Genomic DNA, 26,354 nt, shown 5'->3' on the forward strand with positions numbered 1-26,354 from the left:
CGTTTAATGGCCTTTTAATACTACCTTACGAGCGGCATGTTTCCCCACCCGCACAGCTCTTTCTGCCACAGCTCCGGCTGGACGCTACCTTTGAATAAGGCGGCCGGGCCGACGGAGACGGCGGTACGACTCCTCTCGCTGCGAGATCTCGCCGTGCCGTGCCGTTGCGTCTCTCCATCGGACGCTCTGTCTCTGTCCGATATAGCAATCGGAAGATTCTTTAAGGGTCTGGTGTCATCGGTCGAACCACGACTCGTAAATCGGAGACGAATTCCCGACGGGGAGAGAAAGAGAGAGAGAGAGAGAGGCTGCGCGACTTCTCGATCGTTTAGCGACCGGAGAGAGCAGATCTCTGTTCGTGAGGATACCTACCAGCGGTTACGCGCCGCTGCGCGTATCTCCCCGCCGGATCTTCTTTGTTGCTCCGATCACGCACGGATGACTATACCCATGGACGTGCACACGCGAGTGTGCTTACGACAAAATGGTTGAGATAAGCTACGATCCTTAATAATAATCCTATCCGATACCAAGAATTCAGTTGAGTGTCTAATAACTAGACGTTTATCGTCTTATTATGACTGTTAGCGCGATAACATTTGTGTGTATTAATAGCAATTTATTTGTTAATATTTTCTAGGATTGCGGTCTCAGATTCTGGAATACTGACGGATCTAGTACAGCGTTCGATTATGTTTCTTTAATATAAGATTAATCAATATTTGATTTCTGATTCCCGTTTCTTAGCTATTGCTAGTTATACGATACAGTTGCTATTAATTTTGTTACTATCGCTGTCGGTATTTTCAAACGATATAATAGCACAATGCAAAATTTATAGGAACTGCGTTAGGGATTGTTTTACGAGCATCGGAGAATAAAGGATCCATGTTCCGAGTTGCCGCGGTGAATTTCTTTAAGGGGGAGTATATAATGCCGCCGGGAGAAGAACTGTGCATCGCGTCTAGTAATCTGTTAGACAACCCCATTATTTGCTCGCTCACCCACTTGAGTTGCATTAGGAGGAATTTTCACGGAGATCTTCCATTATGCATCGTGTACGTCCGCGATAGTCGATTGCCGTATTTAACGTCGAGGGGAACGTTTCTTGCTCGTCGATAACACGAGGAGGCGGAGGTCCGCGATCGTTACGTCATTCATTGGCTGCAGGGAAATGCGGATTCTGTGCGACGAATCGCTCGCGCGTAAATTGGCGCACGTATAACGTAACATTTTACGACATACGTCGGGAGGATGCGCGTATAAATAATCGCGTGTTGACCGGGCGTTAAAGTGTAACGTAAAATTTTATATCATTCGGGACGGTAATACGTTTCCTCTCGTCGCATTCACGCGCGATTTGAAAGCGCTGTATAATTTTCAGGGACGTTTGATCGCGTATACGAAGATTTCCTTACGTATACGTAATACGACGATTTGCCGCAATCGTCGGCCCGATTACGGTTTCAAGCGAAGCATTTATTTGCGAGGTACTTATTTCCCCGCGTTATTTCAGCCTGCCCTAGCGCTGCCGGTAATCATCATTAAAATGCATTCGCAGAAATTGCGTGATGATATTTTCGAATCTCTTCGAATCTCAGTTTCGTTAAAGCCGGCACAGTATCGTGTGTCCCATAAATAATACTGTAACGGAGACAACTTTGCAATTTCTATTTTATTGGGTTAAATTTGTGTACAGTTTGTTACGGAAATGACGTGTATTTATTAGGAATCAGTGCTGTTGTTTGTTATCGTTTCGACGGACTTCTTCCTTCTTTTGACGATCTTCCTTCTGCTGCATTTGATTAAGAATTTTAACTCTTTTATGAGCTCCTTTTTAAAGGATACCTGCAAAACACGCGATTCCTTTTAAAATAATTTCGTAAAGCAAATATAGAAATGGTAATTATTAAACATGTAGTTACGTCGTGTTTGATCGCAATGTTTCGAATGTTCCAGAGAAATACGCATCCCGCAAAAATCCAGGACAACGCAACGCCGCTTATCATAATTAAAAATACTCCACCGACGTCCTCCAAATTCAACGGCTGTACTTGGACTTTAGTCTTTTCCTGAAAACCAAAATTTCAGTAATGGCAGTCTTTTATGCAAACCGATCATAGTTTAAGTGGCGTTAGATTAAAGTTTGCGGATACTAAATGTAAATTTTTCCCTCGGAGTTGCCTCGTGTAATAGTGTAAAATTCATCCAAAGTAGATAGCTTCCTAAATATGGAAGTGAGCGTACACGCTTCGGCTTTAACTTTGCTTTCCAAACGCGCGCAGGTACTTACTTCTGAGTTGCTACGTCATCTTTACACGTACGAACTAAATCGGCGAAGTTTAAGTCAGGCCAACTATAAATGCAGTTAAATAAAGACAGACGTGAAATACTTCGTCTGTGCGTTTTATCTGTTCGCGTAATCAAGCAAAAAAAAAGAGGAAATGAGACAGAAGAAGGGATAGAAAGTTAAAAACTGATAAAAATATATAAGTGGTTGAACATAAAAAATTTGGAAAATTAATAAAAGGTTTATGTAATCATTTTTGGAGACAAAATTAAAGTTTATATAAATAACCTATAGAAAGCGAAAGATTTGTAGTCAATTCAATTATAATCTGCTTAGAGTTAGACTTGAATAACGTATAATACTGTTTAGATCACTATAGATCTAATCTGGTAAGATTTCTTACAGTCTAGTTGGATTTTTAAATTGTGTCAGATATTTATGCAGATATTAGAAAAATTTTTTTACTTGTATATGAATCCTTTATAAATGGACGGTTTTTATCTAAAAAGTGTTATAAATATATTAACACTTTACCAACCGTTCGGATAGATCTATCATTTCATAATCTATCAACGATTATGGGTAGGACTATCTGTCTTGCGTCATGCCATTCCTTTGTGACTCTTAATTAATTTGAAGAAACAGTATTAAAAGAAATCATAAGAGAAAGCGAAAGAAAACCCTTTGGAATGACGTGCGTCACAAAAATTGTGCGATATGTAGCGCTTATTGTTAGTCAGGGTGTAACTCGTGCGGTTGGTAAAGTTTTAATCATTATGTATGATATGATATGATAAGATATGTTTTGAAGATTACGCAGCGTTCGACGTAATCTACGTAATTTTTGTCACGGTACAACATGAGAACATAAATATCATACGTCACACGTATCACCGCCTCGTTTCTGTTTCCACCACTTGGTTTGCAGCTCGTTGATTACACCGGTTTCGTGCAGTTTTAGTATGGCGCCACTCAGATCCATACGGTAAGACGCATCTGTCATCAGAATTATTTCATTAAAACAGTCAAATTATTTTAACCGTTTTGTCGAATTTGCGTAACGGGCACCAATCGGGAGCAATTAGCAGTAATATAATAACTCGTCCCAATTGTCGCTATTGTGTGAATTTCAGTTGTGAACCGACCTTTCTTCATCGCTATCCCGTAGCTTTTGGAATCTAAAAGTCCACCGATCTGCGTAACATTACACTTTCTTTGTATGATATATTCAATTGACGAGGATTCCATGAAGTACGCGTAATTTTCGTTCTGCACCTTCCGCACGCCGTCCTCGTTACTCTTCATAAGTACTTCGTTAGCATGATCCTTCATGTAATTATACATAATCACATACGGTTCATACGTGGAATCCTGCAAAACGAGATCGACCGCTCCGAGCTCACTGGGCATTTCCATAAATAATAACGCGGAATATCATCGTCAGCCAATACATGTGCTATCTTAATCAATACTTGTTGACTATTCCTACTTCTTCCTCTTGCTGATCATGTCACTCACCTGAAAGAAGAAGTACGTTGAGCCGTTTATTTTTGCGCCGTACTTGATTTTCTGTTGGTAAGCCAGTTCCTCCGCCACTTGAAAGGACCACACGACGGATTTCGTGGATAACGCGGCTGCCAAATTGGCGATATACGTGTTCAAAATGATCAGAGCGAAGAACCACCATGCAACAGCCAAAGCTCTCGTTGAAATCCCTCTGAAATGCATACCACAAGTTTCTCGATCTCTCTTCTTGTTTTTAAGATAACGCCTTTAAACAATTAATATCAAATATTTTGTGTGCAAGAATGTTTTAATTATGGGAAAAACATGACTTAATCCATAGCGGATCATCATCAGGGCGACGTTAATCGCAGATTTAGATTGTTTTTCAAACGTGCTGTTTAAAGTCTACTATGCTTCGGCCAATCATAGAGATCTACAAACCCCTTGACTTGCCTATAGAAGTTTGGTCTGCTCAGATAAATTAGAATTGAAGCCGGTGTGTATATAGGGTGTCTGAATAAGTGTACTCGCAGAGGGCAGGTAGAGTGGGGGTTAAATCAACTTGCTTTTTAGACAGTGCTTCTTTCAATGTCTCACCGCACGCGTAGCAACGTAAACGCCGGACCGTCTCTTCTCGCCAAATCGCGCGAACGCATGCTGATTTGCCTTTATTAATTAACCCATCAGGAACAGGCGCCTGGATTGATTTTTATACCCCGGTATCGAAAAAATAAAGCTCACGTTACAATAATTTTGTGCTTCTTTTGTTTTTTAAAATATTTTTTGGTTTCTCTTTATTTTTTCCAAAAATGTTGAGTAAATCCATTTACATATTGTTTTCAAATACTAAAAAATTATAGAACAATAAAAAAATATGCAATATGTAATTAATAACAATGACTTTTAATTGGGGTGTAAAATCACCCCAGATGACCAATTATGTAAAAAAAAGAAAAAAAAACAGGTACCCGTTTCCGAATTAATAATTTATTATTTATTATCATAATCGCAAAACGGTACAGGACTTTTCTATTCAGTTTAACCCGCTCTTTACTTATTCTTTACGCGTGTCATACTTGTTATCAGACACCCTGTATATACGAAGTGAATCACACTTATTAATCGCGCGCACCGCAGTCGACTCTGCGCGACGCGGCGCAAAAACCTGCAGCGACATGAAGTTCCATTGTGCGCTCAACAACTTGTTTGGTTTCATGCAAGAAAAACATCCTCAAAGCACCACACTCCGCAGACATTGACAAGCTAAAGTGGGCATCGACTCACGCGGGTGCGAATCCGGTAGGAGACTTCAAGATGGCTCCGCTCACCAGAAACGGAGTCTCCGTCAGAGTGAAGGGTGTTTCCAACACCTCCGGCTCCTTGATGCACGGGTACGGATTCTTCCATTCTACGGGACAGAGTTTTCCAATCACGAATAACAATGTTGTCACGGTGAGGTACGCTCCGATCAGGTACGCCCAAACGTCTTTCGAAAACGGTCCCAGAAAGGATAGTAAGCCTGGAGGAGCCTTTGTTGGCATTCTGTAGAGAACGCTTATGCCTGAAACATTATTTCATCCAAGCATATAAATTCTGGAATCTCAGTTTTATGCTCCATACTTGTCGATTGTAATACTATATTATGTACCATGTTTTACCTAAGTTCATAAACGGGCTCGTAAAATCCACAGCTTCTTCTCTCGTCGCCGTGATCGTCAGATCCGTGATCGCTAAATCCGCTTTCTTCAAGATCAAATGGGAAAAATTTAGCGTTACATAAGCGTTAATTTTAGTGTTACATAAATCTCTATGGAAAATATTGGATGTGTAACAAAATGTTAATCTGTCCGTTTTTTCTATTGATTATGTTATGTACGTTTTTGTATCTCTCTGTTAAATTGTAAAATGAAGAAAAAGGTGAGAACATCTTTTGAAAATGTTAATTTAAGGGAGTATTCAGTTTTGAAAGGTCGTAAAAAGAGTATTTTTTGTAGGGAAGAAAGCGAATAACGTTAAATTTTGCATGTTTTTTAACCTTATTTTAAGGATATATTTTTATTTTCTAAATAACAAAAATGCTCTTTTTTATGTTATATCCTGGCCACTAGAAGCTTGCAAAAAAAATGTATATGGACGGTGTAAATACTGTACGTAAATGATTCTAGTTGTTCTAGGTATCTGATACTCAAAAACCAAAAATTTTTTTATTCAAGAGAAGTATGGCTATCGTCTGAACTAGAATCAACATTATATGTTTATTAATTTTTTCTTTTATAAAATAAATACTAACAAAATTTTAAGGAAAACCTATAATATTTTTAATAAAAAGACCGCCATTTTCTCGAGAGTGAAAATATTGGTTTAGTTCTAGTTTAGACCATAGCCACACTTCTTCTAAATAAAAAAATTTTCGGTTTTTGCGTTTTAGATACCTACCTAGAACAGCTAGAATTATTTACACCGTCCATATGCGTTTCTTTGCGAGCTCCTAAGTCTAAGTGATCAGAATATAACAAAAAAGAAGAGCGTTTTTGTTATTTATAAAATAAAAAGATATTCTTAAAATAAAGCTAAAAGAATAACATGCAAAGTTGAACGTTATTCGCTTCTTTCGCTTATTCTATTCTTTCGTTTCCTACAAAAAATTCCTGAAAAATATATTTTTTATTATACGACCTTTCAAACCAGAATACTTCCTTAAGATATATTTAATTTTGTATTAGTGATGAAACCGACTTTAAGGGCCGGTTGTTCCAACCTGTTGGTAAACTAACTAATAGTTAAATCATATATGTGTCTTTTGTTTTTCCTTTAAATTAAACAAAGATAGACATATGATTTAACTATTAGTTAGTTCACCAATAGGTCGGAACAACCGGCCCTAAGAAATAAAATACTTGGAAATTATTAGATTCTACCGACGCGACGTATCTGTGAAGAGGCAACTGCTTTATCGATATAAGAAGCTACAACGCGTTGCTCTCGTATTGTATATATACGGTGAAAGGTAGCAGCACTACTCGCGAACGAAGTCGATCGAGTCAATATTCCATTTATATGAGACAAAATCAAAACGCGAAAAAATATTTCATTGACTTACACCATCGATTATTTTTCCCAGCATTCCACTCCACTTCTTGGTTATATTATTTAATGATCCGTAATCGTTATCGGCCTGAACTTCAAAGGTATAATTAAATCCCAGCATTTTGCTCATTTCTTGAATTAAATCTATCGCGAAGCCTTCATATCGATCATTTCCAGTTACTACATGGGATGATTGTTTAAGCATTCCGTACGGATCTGTCTGGAAAATATTCCATTTTAATCTCTCGAGAACAGCTTTTTTTTATCTTATATCTTTATATCAGTTTAATATGCAGATTAAGAGGTACATGGATTAGGAGCATAAATGATGAAGTAATCATTTTTAAATAATTGTTATTTTCTTAAAAAAATATATAAAATCAAATTGTTAAAATTTATTGTTAAATAACATTCTTTCATTCGATTACTTGTCATTATTTCTGAAATATGTATATAATTTGCTAAACATGTTACTGATATTGATATTAATTGTTATTTTAAATTAAAGTATTTTTAACATCAGCAATAATAAAATATTTTACAAGATTTTAGTAGTAGTATTACAAGAGTGAAGTATTTTATCAATAAACTTTTTACATCTTTAATAATTTTGTTTTATATTACCAGTAGAAAAAGTTGTGTCCATTTTTAAAGTGATTCCTTAAAGGTATTCGTTTTTCGTTGACAATTTTTAATTAATTATTAATTTAATTTTTTTATGTAATGTCTACGTTGATGGTAGGAACTTACTAGCGATATCAGGACAAGAAAATGCTTATCACGTAAGCTTTTGTCATCGTCTACTCCGGGGATTCTGTATCCCGGCTTCCATTGAATACCGAAATTCGTTTCCCATCTTCCGACTTTATACAATCCTTCATTTCCTAGATTTACGATGTCTAGTTGGAATTCGGTTCGGAATCCAGCCGTGTCAAATCTTATTAAACCGGTCAGTCCGTGTATTCGCTCCTGTAGGTAAATGAAAAGTTTATACGGATACATACACATTATGTAATTTACTTTCTTGATATCATCTGAGAAGTATGCACGGTTTCACCAGCACTTTATTTGCCGTCTATAAAGTTTATTTCTTTGCATTATTATAAAAAAATAAGCACATTTATTCAGTGAACAAAGATTATATTACAAGGAAAGAATTATTTACAATTGGGGTGAAATCGTATTTATCTAATAATCTAGACGTTATAATTTTTTAGATTTCTAAATTAATTCTAAACATATACGTATGTATCTTTTGGAAGTTATGAAAAATATTAGTTTTGTCGTGTATGTATCTAAATTGTTGTAAACCATAATTGCACATACGTTCCGCATATAATTACTTAAACTGAAACCATGCTCCCAAACTTCCGTGCTGCTGCAAGACAAATTTTTGAGATTTCCCTTGATGCCCTTGCGTAATCGCGCGTAACCGCTCGCGAAAAGTTGTACCGCATCATAAGCAAGTGCCGCTTCCACCCTTAAGTGGGAACCGTCTGGCAAGTTCCAGTTAAAATTCCGAGACCGGAGGGTACGTCGGACAATTGAGCTTTCTGGATCGATTAAACGTACGCCCGTTAAATTCACTCCGGAGTACTGGTACGGTTCTAAGTCTAGGGTCTGCAAGTCCTAATGATCAAAAGCGTATTATATGTGACAAACACATTCACGAATCAGATAATTAAACGTAGCAAGTAACATTTACTTCGCCAGCAATTATAATTTACCTAATTAATAGTTAAGACTTTTTAATCGACCCAACTGGCTATAATAATCGTCATGACAAATACATTGGTTTTGGTCAAATTAATCGTCAAGACGTTTTGACCATGGATTTTGATCCTTTTAAATTGATATAATTGTGATGCTTCTAATATAAGCTTAAGCACATCCTATTTAAATAACGTTTTGACGATTAATTTGACCAAAATCGATGGTCGTATTCATCATGACGATTATTATAGCCAGTTGGGTCGATTAAAAAGTCTTAACTGTTAATTAAACTGTAGGTATAATTAAACGTATTCATTATTTCGAATACATAAGATTTTTCTTCGTGAATTTGTAGCTATAATATTTTTAAGATATTTGATTTTTTACAGTTATATCTTCTGCAACAATTAGATTAGATTAATTAAGCGAAGTGTTAGAGATTATGAAAGAATTCGATATCTTACCAGAGAAGTAATAATCACTCTATATCTTTCTGACATTATTCCGACTTGTTGTGCTTGTTCGAGAACAGACGCAAGAATATTGTACGAACAGTCAATTATGAGATTTCTATATCCAGACATCTTGACTTCCTCCATGGCTTGCCTGGCAAATAAACCGTCTCGTTAACTTTTGAATAGAACGCATCTTCAGAAAAAATCTATGGCGACATGTGCGGCTGCGGGAATGACGTTTGCTTCATATCCAGACAGTCGTGTCGTAAATCATCACGATATTTCCTGGCGTTTACGACGGGGGCTAAATAATGGCACAGGTGCATAGTAATTTTGTTTGACAAACGTCGCTCGCGCATACAAGCAGGTTTATACGAGGGACGACCTATTTATATGGTTCGAGCACGCATACCTAAAATTTGGTCCACTACCTAAATGAAACACCATCGCGAAAGTAGTATTCAGGTTTTGCAATTTGAGCAGGCGGTTTATACGTATCAGGCCATCCGTGTTGTCGTAAATTATTGCATATTCTTTCCACTTGTATTCTTCTATTAAGTTTTGAAAGACCTATGCAATTTTGGAAATTGATATCTTGAATAAATGTATTCAATAATTATCGAGTATTCAATAATATATTCATTAAATATAGATAATTTTAATTTTCTTTGCTCTCAATTTTGCCTAAATTACGTTTGGTTAATAAATTCAATTAGCAAACAATGAGCACAACACGTGAATAATTAAAATAAAATGACGCAGTAAATTTGAAATTATATTTATCTAAACATTGAGACAATGTTTGAACATTTTTTTATAAATATGCAACCTTTTCTATTTGGTTTAAATACTAGATTAATTTCGTATTTTGGTAAAAAGATGATAATTAATAATAATTAATGGTAAAAAGATGATAATTATTCATGTTAGCTCCGATCTTACGGATTTCAATGATCTTGACGTGTATTATCAAGGACATATATGACTCTGTAACTTTCAAAAGGTTTTATATAGCCGTTGCTCGTTGTTTATTAAAAAGTTCAATTAAAAAGTTATTAACAAAAGAAATTTGAAAAATATAATACTTATTTCTGAGTACTGAAAGACGATAAATAAGACAATAATAATGAGACAATAAACCAGCATGTATGTGGAAATGGTACATATATGAGCGGGGAAGAGATTCCGGCTCTCTTTCTTTCTATACCCTCATTCCAAAAAACCTAGTCCACACCTAACTTACATTATTGCGACAGATCTTTGTATATTTAACTGAATGTTTAGGCGGAACTCCTTCCCCTGAATTCCCACCCCGAAAAAAACTGACCTAACCCAAGTCTAATCTTAATTTTAATTTATAAATAGATTATGAGTTAGGTCAGGTTTTTCGGGATAGGGGTGTAAGGAGCGGAGCCCCACGCGGTTTTTTCCCAATGTTATAGTCATAAGACCTCGTAAATATGCAAATAATAAAAGACACTGTTTTACATTGAAATAAGCATCTATAATTGTACAGTTCCACATGGGTGCCCGTATAATGAATAAGTATAAGTTGCAGATTTATATTTAATTTTTAGATATTGAATACATTGCGCAAATATCTGCTAAGATTTTTCTTAAATGTGTACGGCGTCAGAAAATTACATCCTATTCATTAAACTGTTTTGTATTATTAATAACTTTTTAATAAACAATGAGCGACGGCTGAAGCTTTCTGAACGTTACTAACATCGTGTCCTTAACAATATATGTTAAAGTCATTGACATCCGTGAGGTCGGAGTTAATATGCATAATTACCAGGTTGTTTGGTAGATTGAAAGCAGTTTTTGTTTATAAGTTGCCGAATAAATTTATAAATAAGAATAAATACCATGGAGAGCGAGTCGGGGTGCGGATGCAAATTTATTGCATTGCCACGTTTTAGTTCGGAATCCCATCTGGCAGCGATATGAGGTATGTCCAGGGTATCGCACATACTTTGAACGTAGCTCGCTGTCGATTTGTCTTGGGGACCAAATATTCCGATTACCCCGTTGTCTATCAGCTCGCACGCTGCATGATGCAGTTCCCAAAAATGCATAATGTGATCTCGCAAAAATGCTTTGCATGCATTTTTTATATTAACAATCGAGCACTTAATCGCGAATAAATTGAAGCATTATCTATCACTGTGTAAAATTTGCGAAATTGACTTTTGGTTTTGTAACACTTTTTTTAATACATAAGTAGTATATGGAAAAAAAATTTATATGCATCGTAAGATTTTCCGGATGTATGCATGTTGCGCGCGCGTGATAATAAAAATGCCAATAGATTGTACATGTGCCATGTATATAAGAAACGTTTGAAAGATAGGAAATATAAAGTTCTGCATTGATTTAAGCGCAAAAGAAAATTGTATACCTATGTTTGCTACTTGGAATGCATTCTTGTTGATTTGTTTCGTTATGGGTGTTAACGATACATTTCTCGCACGCTCGGGGGTAGACATTTTCTTATTTACTGCTTTGATTGATATTTCAAACGCTTTTTCAATCATCTCGTCGCTGTCGAATAAACCTCCTGCGATCATAACAATTTCAACGATACGCTGGATTAGTTATCGTTATTCTGCTTTTACCCGCATGTGTTATTGCTTGTGAGAAACACGGCGAGCTTACCGATTGATATTCTCCTCGGAAGTCCCAGAATATGGGGCATAAATGCAACAGTGACGTACAGGAGTAGCATTTCTCGGTCATTCTAAAAGAGGATCGTTCTAATAGCAGCGCAACTAGTAAATGGCACAGAGCACGCATTACGGAGCTTCAAAAGTAAACATATTTAATTGTGGGAGTGTCTTTTTAAGATAGATTGAAATTCAATTTGCTTTTGTTTGTTATTGCCACTGCATTAGTGCTCTTGCCTTGCCATCCTAGATGATCTAAACATTCGCAAGCGTGCTAATATGATACATACACACAGTCAGTGTGGTATATTTAGACATTTCTCGCTGTGCCAACGTACTCTGCCAACTACTCTACAGCTTCTCTCAATCTATCTGCTGAAAATAGTTGTCGATACACTGACAGTCTCCGAGAGATGTCAGTGGTACGTATAGATTTGTTTTTTTTTTTTTTCAATAATTTTGAATATAGAAATTTTGAATATGTTAATATAATATATGCATTTTATTCAAATAACCGAAATAAAACGTTCCAGAGATATTATAAATTGTTCAAAAGGCATATTAATCTTTGAATGTTTACTAGATACACACACACACACACACATTATATAATTGAAATACATCTTAATTTCAATCTAGCAGTTTAGCAAGATATTAAGCTATTTGTAATTTTTTAGAAAATAATTTGCACAGATCTATTAATATCACTTTTTTCTACAAATATCTGAAATCTGCAATCTTGTTAAATAAAATTTTTCACGTATGTAATTAACTATGTAATTAACTACTCTATGAGACGGAAGTTAATCATATTTTAATTGGTATATAGTACCATTTTGCAAACGTAAATTTGCCTTTACAAAATTTATTTTGTGAACATTTTCCCTTTTGCTCAAATTCATTCATTTATTCTTGTTCAATGAATTTATTATTCTGTTATGCTATATAGAACGTGCCATTTATAAATGTACATAATGTGCGCATGATGTATTCGGCACATTTTTAAACCTTGATCTCATTATAACAAAGCGCTGTGCGTAGTTCGACGTGACATGAATCTGTTTATCATTCGCGCGGCTCGTTGCCAAAGTAAAATTCAGACGGCATTAGAAAAGTGCATTAAATTTTTCCTTTAACACGAGGAAACAAACCATTTTTGGATTCTAGAGCAATGTTACGTGGTTATCGGCTTCAGATATTCACGCGACAGTCCATTTCACGTGATTTATTACAAGCGTTTCCCGTTCACGACTATGTAAAAAGCACTCATGTTACATTCGTTTAATTTCGGAGTTGATTAACGGCATGAGATCACTCGCGCGAGATTAGTTGTACTTATTGAGAAACATAAACACTGAATAAAGAAATACTTGAGCACGAGGAAAATTCTCCGTATTATCGAACTTGTGTATACCGCGACCCACCCGGCGCTGTCGGAGCTAGTGGCTATACTATTCCATGGTTACTAGTTGCCTGCACTTGCAAGAGCTTGAAAAGTAGGTAATAGGATCGTGCTCTCTCGGTATGCTGTGCTGTTGTTTTGCGCATGATCATCGTGACTTATCTAATTGTTAGGTAGGTGGCAATCATCTTCTATAATTGCCATGAATAGCCGAGAATTTTATGTAATCGACAGTTAAAATATTTCGGATAAACTGCCGAAAATCATCCACGTCCAATTTATGTATTCTTTGCATAATGTTAATGCTTTAATAATGATTTTTTTATGTCGCTATTATTTCTCCCGATTTTTCTATTACTTTTATTAACAATTAATGTGTAGAGGGAATGAAATAATTTAAAATAAATTTGTCGAAAAACTGTATTATATATATCTCTTATAATTCTTTTATTTAGTACACAAGTGCTCTCAAACTATTTTCGATGTAGTTCATGTTAATTTAATGATTCAATTCGACATTTGGAGCCATTATGAATGACAAATTAAAGTAGTAAATCTGTGAGAACAATAGTCTTCTTATTGTTCGAGATTTGTTCCGTCGTTATTTGTCGTTAGTTGGTGACGTTCTTATTACAGTTGGTATAAAACCGTACGGAGGCGTACATTCCCTTGTACTACCATTTTCACTTTTGCTGGACAATCCACTTTTTCTTCGTGCCGGTTTAGAGCCACTGCATTTTGCGATAAATTTCAGTTCGTTTATTAATTCCTGCTTAAAGGGCACCTATAAAGTAAATAATATATCATGTACTTGATAAATAAATATAAATACGTTGTGGAAAAAATAAACGATTGTAGAAATATTCTTAAATGTTTCACGAAGCTCTTCTGAATCGCTAATTATTCATAATTCATCGTTATTTATAATTTATTTGAAATATGCTGAGTTCAAAATGATTAAATTAACGAAATTGTTTAAGATTATCATCATGATGTGTTATATATTAATCACATCATCTTTTAAGTGATGATACAGTTACATCAATATTTTATATATAATTATTTAAATTAATTTTGATTATTCCATGCTCTGTGTTGTACTGGTATTCGGAAAATTCGGTGTGTTTTGATGAAAAGCAATACAATTGCATTGTAAGTAAAAATAGTCCGCTTACATTTTCTCGAATAGATGTTTGGGCAACATCCCAAAGTAATTCGAATATAGTGTACACGCAGGATAAGGCGATTCCTACGGTTAGTACTAAAAATACTCCACCCACATTATCGAGATCAAGTGCCTGCGCTGTACTGGATCCACTATTTTCCTAAACAGCGATTAGTGATAAGTAGATTAGATAGATACGATATATAACATATATTTTATAATAACAAAATCAGTATTAAATCACTCACCTGACATTTACCCCCGCCTCTTTTTTGAGTCCACCATTTTTTCTTGATTTCCTGAATGGTACCACCTTCTGATAGTTTTAAGACAGCTGTGTTAATACTGTGTAGATATTTCGAGTCTGTAACACATTTATCTCCTATATAAGAGTAAAGTATGTGACATAACTATATAGATTTCTCAATTATTGTAAGATTGGAGTAAATTTTTTACTAATGAGGGTTATTTTACATTACAGCATAATATTTTAGAATCATAATATTTAAAAAAGTTAAATAATGAATAAAAGTGCATCTTTAATCTTGAATAAATCTGAGGTGGTAATAAACTCAAGTTGATGATCTTATAGTTAATTTAATAATATATATTATTAATACCGATTTTTGTGTATTGAAACTATGCATAAAATATAAAATATTTGACCATGCTTTATTACTACATATATGCAGATATTATTTTGATAAAGCTTACTTTTTTTTATTGCAATTCCGTACCCTTTCTCGTCCAACAATCCACCTATTTGCGTGAGATCGCAATGTCGCTCTATCTCATATCTGTAATATATATGTATATGTGAAATAAATAAAAATAATAAATAGAAAAGAGAGAGAGATGTGTGTGTGTGTGTGTGTGTGTGTGTGTGTGTGTGTGTGTGTGTGTGTCGTACCCCGAGAAGAATACTATCATAACTGAATAAATTTTTATTTTGAGTTAAGCCCATAAAAAGTATGCCTAAAATGTTATTTACGTGTTACAAGTCTATATGTAAAATCCGCTGCACAAGGCAAAAGTGCCGTTATTCTTTTAAACCGGTTATGTTGCGGTTTCCTGAATAAATAGTGTCATAAGTGAATTAATAAGTGAATCACAGTAGACCTCTTCAAAAAACAGTATAAGTTTTATTATAACGCAAAATATTATAATTGTATTTGCGTTAGTTATCTCACAATTAAAAGAAATTGGATTAAATTTGTTTTTTCCTCTCTCCTGAAAATGATATATTTTTTAGTTGTCTCACTGTTTTTATCGGGGTGCGATATATATGTATAAATAGTAAGTAATACTCGATTGAAGCAGATTCCATCAAAAAAGCATAGTCTTCTTGTTCGGCCTTCACTATGCCGTCTTTATTATCCGGTACGAGAACGTCCTTTCTATTTGCCATCATGGTTTGGTACATTTCTTGATACACCGGGTAATTGCTATCCTTGGAATAGACAAAATTCTTTCAAAGAGTTGAATTAAAATGCAACTTACACACTTATCATGCTTAGGTATTTCTAAATAGTATGCATTTATTGTTTAATTTCTCTCTCAGAAATATTTATTTACGTATTATTAGGGTAATGTTGTGTCAGAAAATTATTACTCTAAAATTACTTTGTGTTATTTATTAATGGTTAATTGTAGTTACATCAATTCTATATATAGAACATTCGATATATAGATTATCTATTCATTATCCATTCTACATATAGAATAGATAATGCTAATAATGCTAATAATCGTATAAAAAGTTATCGAATGTAATAGAATTTATATTTTTCTATAGGGGAGACCGGGGCTATGTGTCTATACTTTACGCTTTTTTCAAGTTTACTGAAAAACTAATAAAGATATTTGGTTAAAATTTTAATGGTGTAACCTTTCAACCTTGCTATTAAAAAAAAACATAATTAGAATCGTTAATCTTTTAACATTTTAAAGAGGCGAATTTTTTAAGTAAGGCAGGTCAAGCGTAGACAGATAGCCCCATATGCTGGGCTATCCGTCCACATATAAAAAATACATTATTTATATTAATTTTTATACTTATTTATAATATTATTTATTATTAATATATAATATCGAAAAAACTGCCTAGTCGTTGGAGTCAGAGCAGTAGTAGGCACTTTGCGCAGATTTTTTGACAGGATTCCTGCGTGGAGCTGACTTTTCTTTATATAGGTATGGTGGCATCAAATTGATTTTAAGTCCGTTGCAAAATCAATGTAATGAGTTTCTTTTGTCCTCTCAATTCTTTAACCTTTTTTTTGTATTTAGGGCCTTTCCTTTATCCTCGGTAGCGTTTGAAATAGAAAATATTCAATAATTTAAGACAATCTCATATATTTAACTTGACGTGTATTTTTAAAATAAAAATTTGATGACGATTTTTGAATCGCAGGATCAAGTAGCTGCTCGTAGGTCATTTTTTTACAGTAGCGAGTGAGAGCCCGAACATTTATTCTAAAATCTAACGCTGTTTTTGCGACAAGATTCTCGCTCGATTTTTATTCTTTTAATCGCTCTAAGTATAGTTTTCTTGGATATGTTTACCTTATCCGTCTTAAGGAAAATCTTTTTTTGTAGTTACGCACCATTATCTATTTATAAAAGAACAATCCTCCATTGAAGTGTGGACACATTGCCCCATCAAAAATAGGACAGATAGCCCCGACCACGTTTTTCAGTCTTTAACATGTTGCGAATTTTAAATTATGCAGAATTAAGATTTGACGCTTCTCACACCTGATAACTATATATTAATTGATAATATTATGAATTGTTTACTTTAATTTGTACTTTAATAGAGTTAAACTAATGTCGCACAGCAAATTTTTCGACCGTCGAAAAATGTGAATAACTGTTTTTGCTTTTCTTTTAACGTATATAGCGTCTGCGAGAGGCATCGCAAGAAAACAAACAACATTTAAATCTCTTACGTAGGGCATTTTTCAATTATTTGTTACAATAGTAGAGACATCTGTCTTTTAAAACTTGAGATAGCACTACTGTGGACACGTAGCCACCGGTCTCCCCTATAAGAAATCTGTTCAAAAAGTTCCTGAACTTTATCTTTATAATTTTTGGGGGTTTTACGTATTTAGCCCTATTTCTTTCGAAAGATCAAAAGATTCGACACTGAAGACATCAAGAAAAATTCGCAGACGGACTTACGCGTGATCCCCCAAAAAACGCGTAGAACTGCTTCTAGAAGTGGAAACGGGAGTTGGGAGTGGTGTATCAACCGAGAAGGCACATATTTCAAAGAAAATAGGGGGCTAAATAAGTTTTAAGTAAATCCTAAAAAATTATAAAGATAAAGCTCGGGAACTTTTTGAACAGACCTCTTATATTATTATTAATTAATTAATTATATATCTACTTGTGTTTCGCGTGCAGGATTAATTACTGTCGTATTTATAAGATATTGTATGTGGTATAAATATTATTATTGAAATTTTCTCTCAATAATGAAATTTTAATAATATATATATATATGTGTGTGTGTGTTTTGTTAATATAAATTTGTTAAAATGTCTGATTTATAATACATCATATTTTTCTTTAATTAAAAAATTACAATATCTTATTGTGCAAATTTTTTAATTATTCAAGTTTTTTAATTATTTAAGATTGTTACATTATGTTTTAAAAATCCATAAATTAAAGAATATAATTCTGTAGAAGAAGTGTAAATTTTTTAGTATAAATTGTTTCAACTTGGCCATTTTATATGTAATAACTTTACATTATTGTTGCAATTTTTTAGTGTTATAAAAATTTCGACAAATTTCGAAAAATTTACCTACTTTGAAGAAGTTGAGCGTAGCTCCTGGCTCTTTTGCGCCATATTTAATTGTTTTTTTTTTGGCTAATCCTTCAACATTGTCAAAAGGCGACAATGAACTTTCTACAGTTAGGCACGCAGCCAGATTGGCTGTATAACTTGACACCATGATAAGACAAAAGAACCACCAGCAGCTCGCAACCATTCGTGTTGAAATGCTTCTGTAAATAAATAATTCAAATTTTGAGATTTAATTCTGGTTTATTAATTTTTAATTTTATAATAATATTTTTATTTTTATAATGAATAAAATTGTACATTGAAATCATATAAAATTCTTGAAAACTGACAAGTAAATATTGATAATTAATATTATAAGAATTTAAAACATGAAATTGGCTAAAGTAGAGAGTAAATGATCAGAAAGTCATAATATCTAAAGAAAGGAAAGTTTTATATTTATGTTCGTATTTTAGAATTATTTAAGTGATGCAATACACATTGTTTTGTATTTTATTTGTAAAAGAATTATTTAATTTTTAAATATTTCATTTTTGATAACTCATTCAATATATTGTCGTTTATATAATAAAAAAAATATAATAACAATGTTTTAGAATATGGACAAATATTTCACACTCACATGGGTGCAATTTCGCTGCCCTGTTGCATAATTGCGCCTATCGCAAACCAAAATGCATTCTTACATGTAAATTGATTCTCGAGCACTTCGGCTTCTTCAATGCAAGGGTAAGGATTGTTCCATTCTGCAGGGCATAATCTACCGATTGCAAACAGTAATAACGATACTATTATGTAAGAACCTATCAAGTAGTACCAGACATCATTCGAAAATGGCAATAAAAAGGAGAATAGATTTGGTGCCGCTTGACTTGGCTTTTTATATAATATGCTTATTCCTGTAAAATTGTAATTTTTTAATATTTGGATTGTGTGTAGAATAGTTTTATGCTACAACAAAATCAAATTTATTTAGCTTATTTATAGTAATATTAAATTATTACATTAATTTCATTGACCTAACTTTACCTAAATTCATTATCGGATTTGTGAAGTCGACGTGGTCTTGCCGGAGGGATGTGATTGTAAGATCCGTGATGGCCAGATCCGCTTCCTGGAAGACCGTTATATCTTTAATTTATGAATCCCGAATTATGTTGGGGCAGCTCTATCTTTTTGTTTTTATTTTATTTTATATTTCTCGACACACATTCAATACTAACGTCAGCTATAATTTTGCCAAGCATTCCGGACCATTTTCCAGTATTGTTATTATACGTTCCGTAGTCCTTTTCGACTTGCAAGGTATAATTAAATTCAAGTATTTTACTAAGTTCGTCTATTATTTCTACCGCGAAACCTTCGTAACGCTCGTTGCCACTTAACTTGGCAATCGACTCTTTTTCCATGCCATAGGGCGGTGTAAGGGATATCAAAACTATAAACGTTTTATTTTGTATGAATCGAACGTCTGATTTTGGAGTACTGATTTCTTGCAGCCAATCGACGTTCTCCCCTGCTGTACTATTCCATTCGCCAATTTTTATTAGACCATTTTTAGTCAAACGTACGATATCCAATTCTATGTTACTACGGAAACCATCTCTATCAAACTTGACAAGGCCTGTTAAACCTTTCGTTTCGGTCTGAAAGCGAAACAGCATCATAAGATTTGCTTCTATAACGAAAGAATGACACAACGAATAAATTAATTCAGAGATAAGAAAAATTTGTTGTAATTGATATCACAAGAATTAAGTATGACAGCGATTTCGGTGTTTTGTATTCATTTGTATTCTTGAAATTGAAATTGCAATTGATGCCAATCAAATTTACGTATAACGCGATTGGATTAAAACACTCGATATGTTAGAAATATCTGAAATATTTAAATTAAAGCATTTTTCACATCTTACCGATCGCAGAAAATTGCTTAAACTCAGTCCGTGTTCCCATCTGACAGTGCCATTGCATGGCAATGCCCTGATGTCGCCCTTTGTAGCATCTTTCAATTGTTTGAAAGCTATCGCAAACAGCTGTACCGCGTCATACATGAGCGCGGGTTCAACTCGCAGTTGCGAGGGGTCGTCTAGGTCCCATTCCTTCTTATGCCTGTCCAGAATTTTTAACACTGTCGGATCTTCAGGGTCAATCAAGCGCACGCCGGTGAAATTGACGCCAGAGTACTGATATGGCTCTAAATCCAGAGTTTGCAGGTCCTGTCATGCATGCGCATTCATCGGCATGTATTATATTTAATCCGTTAGTTCTTTCGGAATGTAAACGGTATTATGCGCGCAAAGTTATACTCGTATAGTTTACATATCATAAAAAAATTCATATTATAATATTAATGAAGCTTAGGACGATGAGATATGTAATGCACTTGTAGTGTCAATGAATACATTGAATTAATTGTTAAAAGTTTCTAGAATTATTTACATGGATCGTTCTTATAATATAATTTTTAATTCTCATGCAAAATTGTCATTTATAATAATAACTAAGCTTCCCCAAAATTATTATTAACTTCCGTTAAATATTGTTATTGCAACATTCATGTATTTTTTGCAGAACAGAAAAATTTCAAAAGTACAATTTTTATATTTCAAGTAGAAATCTGTTGCGAAATAACTTTAACTGTTATTATTCTATAATTTTATTTTTAACTTGTGGAAAGGCCTTATGTATCTTACCAGAGAAGTTACAATCACTTTGTACTTGTCGGACAAAATGCCGACTTGTTGGGCCTGGTTCAGAACGTCGTCGAGAATCTCGTACGAACAGTCGATGACAATGTTCTCTATTCTCGATACTTTGATTTCTTCCATCCCTTGCCTACACAAGATTCGATGCTAAGCTGTACATTTAACTAACTTTCTTCTTCGAAAATTTTCTCCATTATTTAATTCGCCGATCTTTCTAGTCCCACTTAATCATTTTCGACGTTGACATAATTTCCATACTAAAAGCTATCTATAGTTGTCTTGTTGAAGAAATGTCTAAAAGTCACTTATTGAATATTTGAAAAGTGTTATTACATCCTAATGGCCATTAAAAATGCTCACATTTTATAATAATATATTTGACGATTAAGAAAATTAATGTTGAAACAATAAGCGAATGATGAGCATATTTTATATGTGTGTAAGAATCATTAATACGATTGGTACATATATCTGCATATATAAATATGTAAAATCAGTTATTCATGACTAATATTCTCAAGCAAGAAGATGACCAATTTTCTCATGATCGTGGGATTGAAAAACCTTCAAGATATTTATACTCTATATTGTGAGATTAGATATTTCTCATTGTATACCTATAATTCGGTCCGTAGCCTAAATGGTACATGAACGCAGAGGTGCCATGTGCGTCCCATCGCTCCAGCAGTGGACGTAAGCGAATCAGACTGTCGGTGTCTTCGTACAGTATTGCAAAGGATTTCCATTTGAACTCTGTGACGAGTTGATTATAAAGCTGTAAAAGATTTGACCGTTGTGACCGTTATATCAATATGAGAACGGGTTTTATTGAATAAAACATAAATTAAGATAAAGAAAAAGTTAAATAAAGAAAATTGAAGACATAGAATATTACAAAGATACACTACCGCTCAAAAGTATTTGCCAGCTTAAAGAAGTTTGATCAGAGATGAGTTTATTAATAAAATTATTAATAAAATGAAAAAATCAATAATTTGCTACATGTTATTTCAACAATGGTAAACAATGATTTGACAAGAAAATAACATTATTTCAAATTTTATCAATGTGGCCGTCACGTTTTACAGCCTTACAGAGTTTTTGGTATCCTGTTGATTAATTTTGTAATTAATTTTTGGCTTCTAAATACACCAACGTATATATATCACTATATTCTACGATAATTATAAATAATTTGTTAGCTTTTATTTTTTATCCAATGCAGATAAAAATTTTATTTTATTTTTGTAAATATATATAATTGATAAACTTTTTCTTCGAGAAAATTAATTTCGGTTGAAAAGCAAGACACAATTGTATAATTCATATTACTTATATTTATATTATTTATATCAGTTACAGCGTATTTAACGCGATATCAATCTTTTAAATTTCAATTACTTACTCGTGACAACGAGCTTATATGCGGATATACATTTAGACCTAATCCGCGCGGCTGAGAGAGGTCAAGATCCTGTCGCACAGAGATATGTGGTACTTCTATTGTATTGCATATACTTTGCACGTGCTCAGCAATCACTTTGTCCTGAGGTCCAAAAATACCCACTATTCCAAATTTCAGCTGTTCGCATACTAAACATGTCGAAAAATCGATTTTGTACGATTAGAAGTATACGTTTAATATAATCCCAGGCTACGTCATTTCGATCACACTTCCGGAAAAATAATGCGGTAATTATATCTTTTGGGGAAAATTTGTGCAATGCATGTAAAAACAGTTTTTTTACAACGATAAATTGTGTTCATATTTTCTTTTCATATGTATAATTAATAAAATGTAAATTGTGAAAAATTGTATGCCCGATTAAAACGGAAATGTGATCATCTATAATATTTATTTATTAGATATTTTAGTTTAAGAATAAGATTATGTTTAATATTAAGCCTAAGAAGACACAGTCAGATATTCAGTATAAAATGTATGATATATTGAATGATATGATTTGGTATCAAACACGTTACTCTAGCATTTCCCTTACAGAAATTCAATACTGTAAGTGATTATTTGGATAGTGATCAATTACTTATTTCGAGTATTAAAAGTACTGTTTTTAATGCTTTTAATACGCAAAATAAGTAATTAATTAGTAGCCAATTAGTCACTTACAGTATTAAATTTCTATAAGGGTCGCTAGTAGCTTTACCTTTCAATGATGCTTCGTACGCATCCGCTTTAATCTCTTCTATTATCGGTGTCAAGAACACATCCTCGTCCTCAACCCCGTCTTTATTCACCGCTTTCACCGACGCTTCGAACATATCCAGGATTTCTTCATCTTGATCGAACAACCCCACTGTAATACATGGCCGGCTCTTTTTAAAATCGAGTCTCACTGACACGACCGAAATAGCTCACGAAAGAGCTTTTCCGTGAAGTAGTGCGCATCAACGATATGTGTGCGCAAATCTGATTCAACACAGCTCTTCCAACATTTCTTTTAACATTTAAAGATATTAGCAACGGTGTAATATTATACTCGCCATGGTGCGAAAATTGAATAATAAGAATGTTTGAAAGATTTTTAAATATATTCATAGATTTAATAAACATTATAAAATTGCATTTGGAAACTATAATTTACTGCAAATATTGGTAAATTTTCTTTTGATATTGTAGGTATATTATAGTGTAATATAGATTTTAAAATTCACAAAAAAAAACATGGAAATAATGCCTTTTCATATTTTATTTACATTTTATTCGTCAATCATATTGATAAACGTTTATCTTACCTATTGGTACCTTCTTGGGGAAACCAAGCACACACGCGTGGAACAGGAATATCGGCAATAATATCAGTAGAGGCTTGGTCACCATCTTACGATCATTCCTGCGTACACACAATGAATATAATTAAAATGCATCAGCTTACCGATGAGCATCTTGACAGGTGCAGATGTGTATCCAACAAAGTCAGATATAAACGGCACGTACGCGCCAAGCGCCACGTATATAGCCAAATGGAAAGGTCTTGAACGAGTACTTAACTGGCCCGACGTTATATAAACTAACCAGAAGGCAGCGCGCCGCCTGAAAGTCGCTCTCGGCGCGCATAAATATTTAGACCCGTCTAAAATCAATCTTTCAATATTGAGCTTTAGGTATTTGCTTGATGCTTAATACTCTTAATAAATCCCTGTGAACCCTCTGAGGGATCTCCACGTTACTTTTTCGAGTTTATTTTTCCGTTGGGAAAATATAAGTTCTTTTTTTCTGTCTCTCTGTAATATGTTGTTACAGCGATTATTAGACTGCGCGCCATGAAGTAAATCAATAGTAACGTGTTTGTATAAGCAATTTGTTAGCCATGCACGATACTAATTTTGATAATTTAATATCCGATGCATGCAAAAATTGTCATTCTTTTTCAGTTGCCTAAAAATTCTTGGGCAGATTTAAATTTTTCTTGACAAAATTTTCTTGATCAAAATTGACTATTTTATTTGGCAGTGCTACATTTAGTGCTACATTGTAAAATAGATATTTTTATAAATATACATGTATGTATAACGACATTGCCCCAAATTGTCTATGAACACAAATAAAATGTTGCGCATTTTATTCTACTCAACTCGTCGAATAAAAGTTAATTACATTAAAATTCTCTTTGCTGTCAAAAAATCGTTTCTGAAATAAACTATGCATATAATATTACCTTAATGAAATGGGGCATGTCTCTCACTTTTATTTTATATGTAAGTATTTTTATAAATTTTCGCGGTAGAGTTTTCGAGAGATAAAATCATTAAATGTTTTTATTTTATATTAGAGATTTTTTACTTGACCATTATAGACAGGGATTTTCCTACATAATTTTAGACGATTAAATTAAATTTTTGTTTAAATAAATTATAAAAATAATGAAATTGGCTTAAAAAATATTACATCAACTTTACATTCTTGAAATTTAATTCTTTAAAGTTTTTCTATAGGCTGACAAATAAGTCTTTAAATTCCTTAATTATTTGATTATAATTCGATATTCCTTTAAATTTTTGTTGAGATAAATTGAATGCTGGTATTTATAGAGAAGAAAATATAGATGAGGAATCACAAAAGTTCTGAGTACAAGTTATATTGTTAAATTCGTAGTGTCAGTTATACTCAACTTGAGTCATTTTTAACTATTCCTATAAATCGCCACTGCTCAGTACGTCGCTAGTTTAACTAAAACAATGTTAATTTAACTAAATCAATGGAGTTAAAATAATACTGTTTTGTGTTAAAATAATAAATTTCGACACACATGATTGTTAGAAATAACAAAATGTTATTCAACTCAAGATATTGGTTTAAATTTTATCCTTTAACATCTAACAATGTACATACGTATTTGTAAATACGTAACTGATAAATATTTATTATAATCATGTAAGTGTTTTTCTCGAAATGATTAGTTTATTTGAATCTATACATAAATACTCTTCTCAAAAGCTTGTTATATCCCGGAGGTGAACAGCGTCTACCTTGAGCGTGTGAATTTTTAGCGACATCGTACGCATTCGGCGTTCCACGTAGTCTACTGTCATCGTGCCAAGTGCACGCAGTCTGGCGCTTTCTTTTTCATTCATTCAATCAAAGCGGGGCTTTCGCATTCATGCCTATATATCATTACTTATCACGGCCGAATTAGATACTTCACAACGTGTCGGTGTTATTCAATCGCATTAAGCGCAACAAATAATTAACAAACATCGAGGATTTTGCTGCGATCAAGGATTTTTGTGACGGTCCGGCACACGAGGTCGACACGACGCCAACACTGTAAACTAACGAAAATCTTAAGAGAACGCATAACGACGTCGATATATTTATAGACGCCGAGCATCGCCGCCGCCACCGGTGCTTGTCGCGTTCGCCGCGTGTGACATAGATTTCGACGATATACAATCGAAGATATTTTTTTTTCTTTAGAGAATCGCCGTTGCATGTAATTCTTCTGTCAGCCTCAAGAATTTATTTGCTCTATCTCTTTCCCGTACTTTATTTTATGTACAATACTTATCGTGATATCTGGAGACACGAAGGGTATTCTCCCCGAGAATAAATCTAGTCACTTTATCAAGTGCGTAGTCGCACGTATCGTCGCGTTCGAAGAAACAAACTTGGCCGGACCAATTTCCCAGACCTCTCTCCAAACTCGTTTTACTTTGGTCGTTTAAGACTCAATCACTGGCTGAAAATTCTCGGGCGGCGGGGGAGCGGAAAAGATTTTCAAGGGGATAGAAGCGCGGCGTGAGTTACATACAAGTTTTAGTTTTATACCAAATGAAGCACGTATCGGGATTCAACTGATAGCCGAAACGGGAAAACGGTTATTCCCCGCGCGAGTGGATCGTTCCCGAGGGCTTGCATGGGCTTACCTAAAGACGTGACGTTGCGATACGTTCCACTTGGCACTTTTGAGACGCGTGTGCCTTACCGTACGAAACTCGCGCGGCACGCGACTCTAAATCCGAACGGCATGGCATGGCATGGCACTTCTCGCGCGCGGCTCAACCCGGCAGCGCATGCTCTAAA

The 26,354-nt window shown here is 34.0% G+C and overlaps 2 protein-coding genes across 13 annotated transcripts; both read right to left on the minus strand.

Moving 5' to 3' along the window:
• Positions 1 to 1,657: 1,657 nt before the first annotated feature.
• Positions 1,658 to 13,178, minus strand: LOC139775468 (glutamate receptor ionotropic, kainate 2-like). Of its 11 annotated transcripts, none has more exons than XM_071711492.1 (16): positions 13,091 to 13,178; positions 11,713 to 11,857; positions 11,456 to 11,614; positions 10,923 to 11,152; positions 9,464 to 9,621; positions 9,061 to 9,202; positions 8,210 to 8,512; positions 7,634 to 7,852; positions 6,897 to 7,103; positions 5,455 to 5,539; positions 5,081 to 5,357; positions 3,809 to 4,007; positions 3,436 to 3,661; positions 3,171 to 3,286; positions 1,926 to 2,072; positions 1,658 to 1,848 (listed from the first exon to the last, which is right to left on the minus strand). In XM_071711492.1, the coding sequence occupies exons 2-16, from the start codon at positions 11,780 to 11,782 to the stop codon at positions 1,726 to 1,728; spliced, it is 2,661 nt and encodes an 886-aa protein (XP_071567593.1). In that variant the 5' UTR covers positions 11,783 to 11,857; positions 13,091 to 13,178; the 3' UTR covers positions 1,658 to 1,725. The 11 variants fall into 11 exon arrangements, 10 of the variants coding, with proteins under 10 accessions (XP_071567593.1, XP_071567591.1, XP_071567596.1 ...); XM_071711490.1 differs by having other exon boundaries at positions 11,713 to 11,794; positions 13,091 to 13,177; XM_071711495.1 differs by having other exon boundaries at positions 10,923 to 11,056; positions 11,713 to 11,794; positions 12,872 to 13,172.
• A 350-nt stretch (positions 13,179 to 13,528) lies between these two features.
• LOC139775467 (glutamate receptor ionotropic, kainate 2-like) lies at positions 13,529 to 26,354 on the minus strand. 2 transcript variants are annotated; one of them, XM_071711486.1, is made up of 16 exons: positions 26,198 to 26,354; positions 23,567 to 23,664; positions 22,978 to 23,127; positions 22,218 to 22,405; positions 21,430 to 21,587; positions 20,801 to 20,942; positions 20,021 to 20,323; positions 19,328 to 19,750; positions 19,134 to 19,218; positions 18,727 to 19,003; positions 18,106 to 18,304; positions 15,595 to 15,737; positions 15,002 to 15,084; positions 14,536 to 14,651; positions 14,298 to 14,447; positions 13,529 to 13,906 (listed from the first exon to the last, which is right to left on the minus strand). In XM_071711486.1, the coding sequence occupies exons 2-16, from the start codon at positions 23,649 to 23,651 to the stop codon at positions 13,724 to 13,726; spliced, it is 2,685 nt and encodes an 894-aa protein (XP_071567587.1). In that variant the 5' UTR covers positions 23,652 to 23,664; positions 26,198 to 26,354; the 3' UTR covers positions 13,529 to 13,723. The 2 variants fall into 2 exon arrangements, with proteins under 2 accessions (XP_071567587.1, XP_071567586.1); XM_071711485.1 differs by having other exon boundaries at positions 14,536 to 14,669.

This window comes from Temnothorax nylanderi, unplaced genomic scaffold, assembly GCF_030848795.1.
Source record: "Temnothorax nylanderi isolate EJ_2023f unplaced genomic scaffold, tnyl_v1.0 TNYL_tig0099_pilon, whole genome shotgun sequence".
Taxonomy (NCBI): domain Eukaryota; kingdom Metazoa; phylum Arthropoda; class Insecta; order Hymenoptera; family Formicidae; genus Temnothorax; species Temnothorax nylanderi.

Excerpts from the sequence above, each read along its gene's own strand:
- LOC139775467 (XM_071711485.1), bottom strand. The coding sequence starts at position 23,651 with ATGGTGACCAAGCCTCTACTGATATTATTGCCGATATTCCTGTTCCAC. Across the intron at positions 22,406-22,977 it reads GTACGAAGCATCATTGAAAG|TATGCGAACAGCTGAAATTT; the intron begins GTAAAGCTACTA and ends CGACATGTTTAG. Across the intron at positions 20,943-21,429 it reads GGCTACGGACCGAATTATAG|GCAAGGGATGGAAGAAATCA; the intron begins GTATACAATGAG and ends AATCTTGTGTAG.
- LOC139775468 (XM_071711487.1), bottom strand. Across the intron at positions 4,008-5,080 it reads CCTACCGGATTCGCACCCGC|AGGGATTTCAACGAGAGCTT; the intron begins GTGAGTCGATGC and ends TATGCATTTCAG. Across the intron at positions 1,849-1,925 it reads ACATTGCGATCAAACACGAC|GTATCCTTTAAAAAGGAGCT; the intron begins GTAACTACATGT and ends CGTGTTTTGCAG.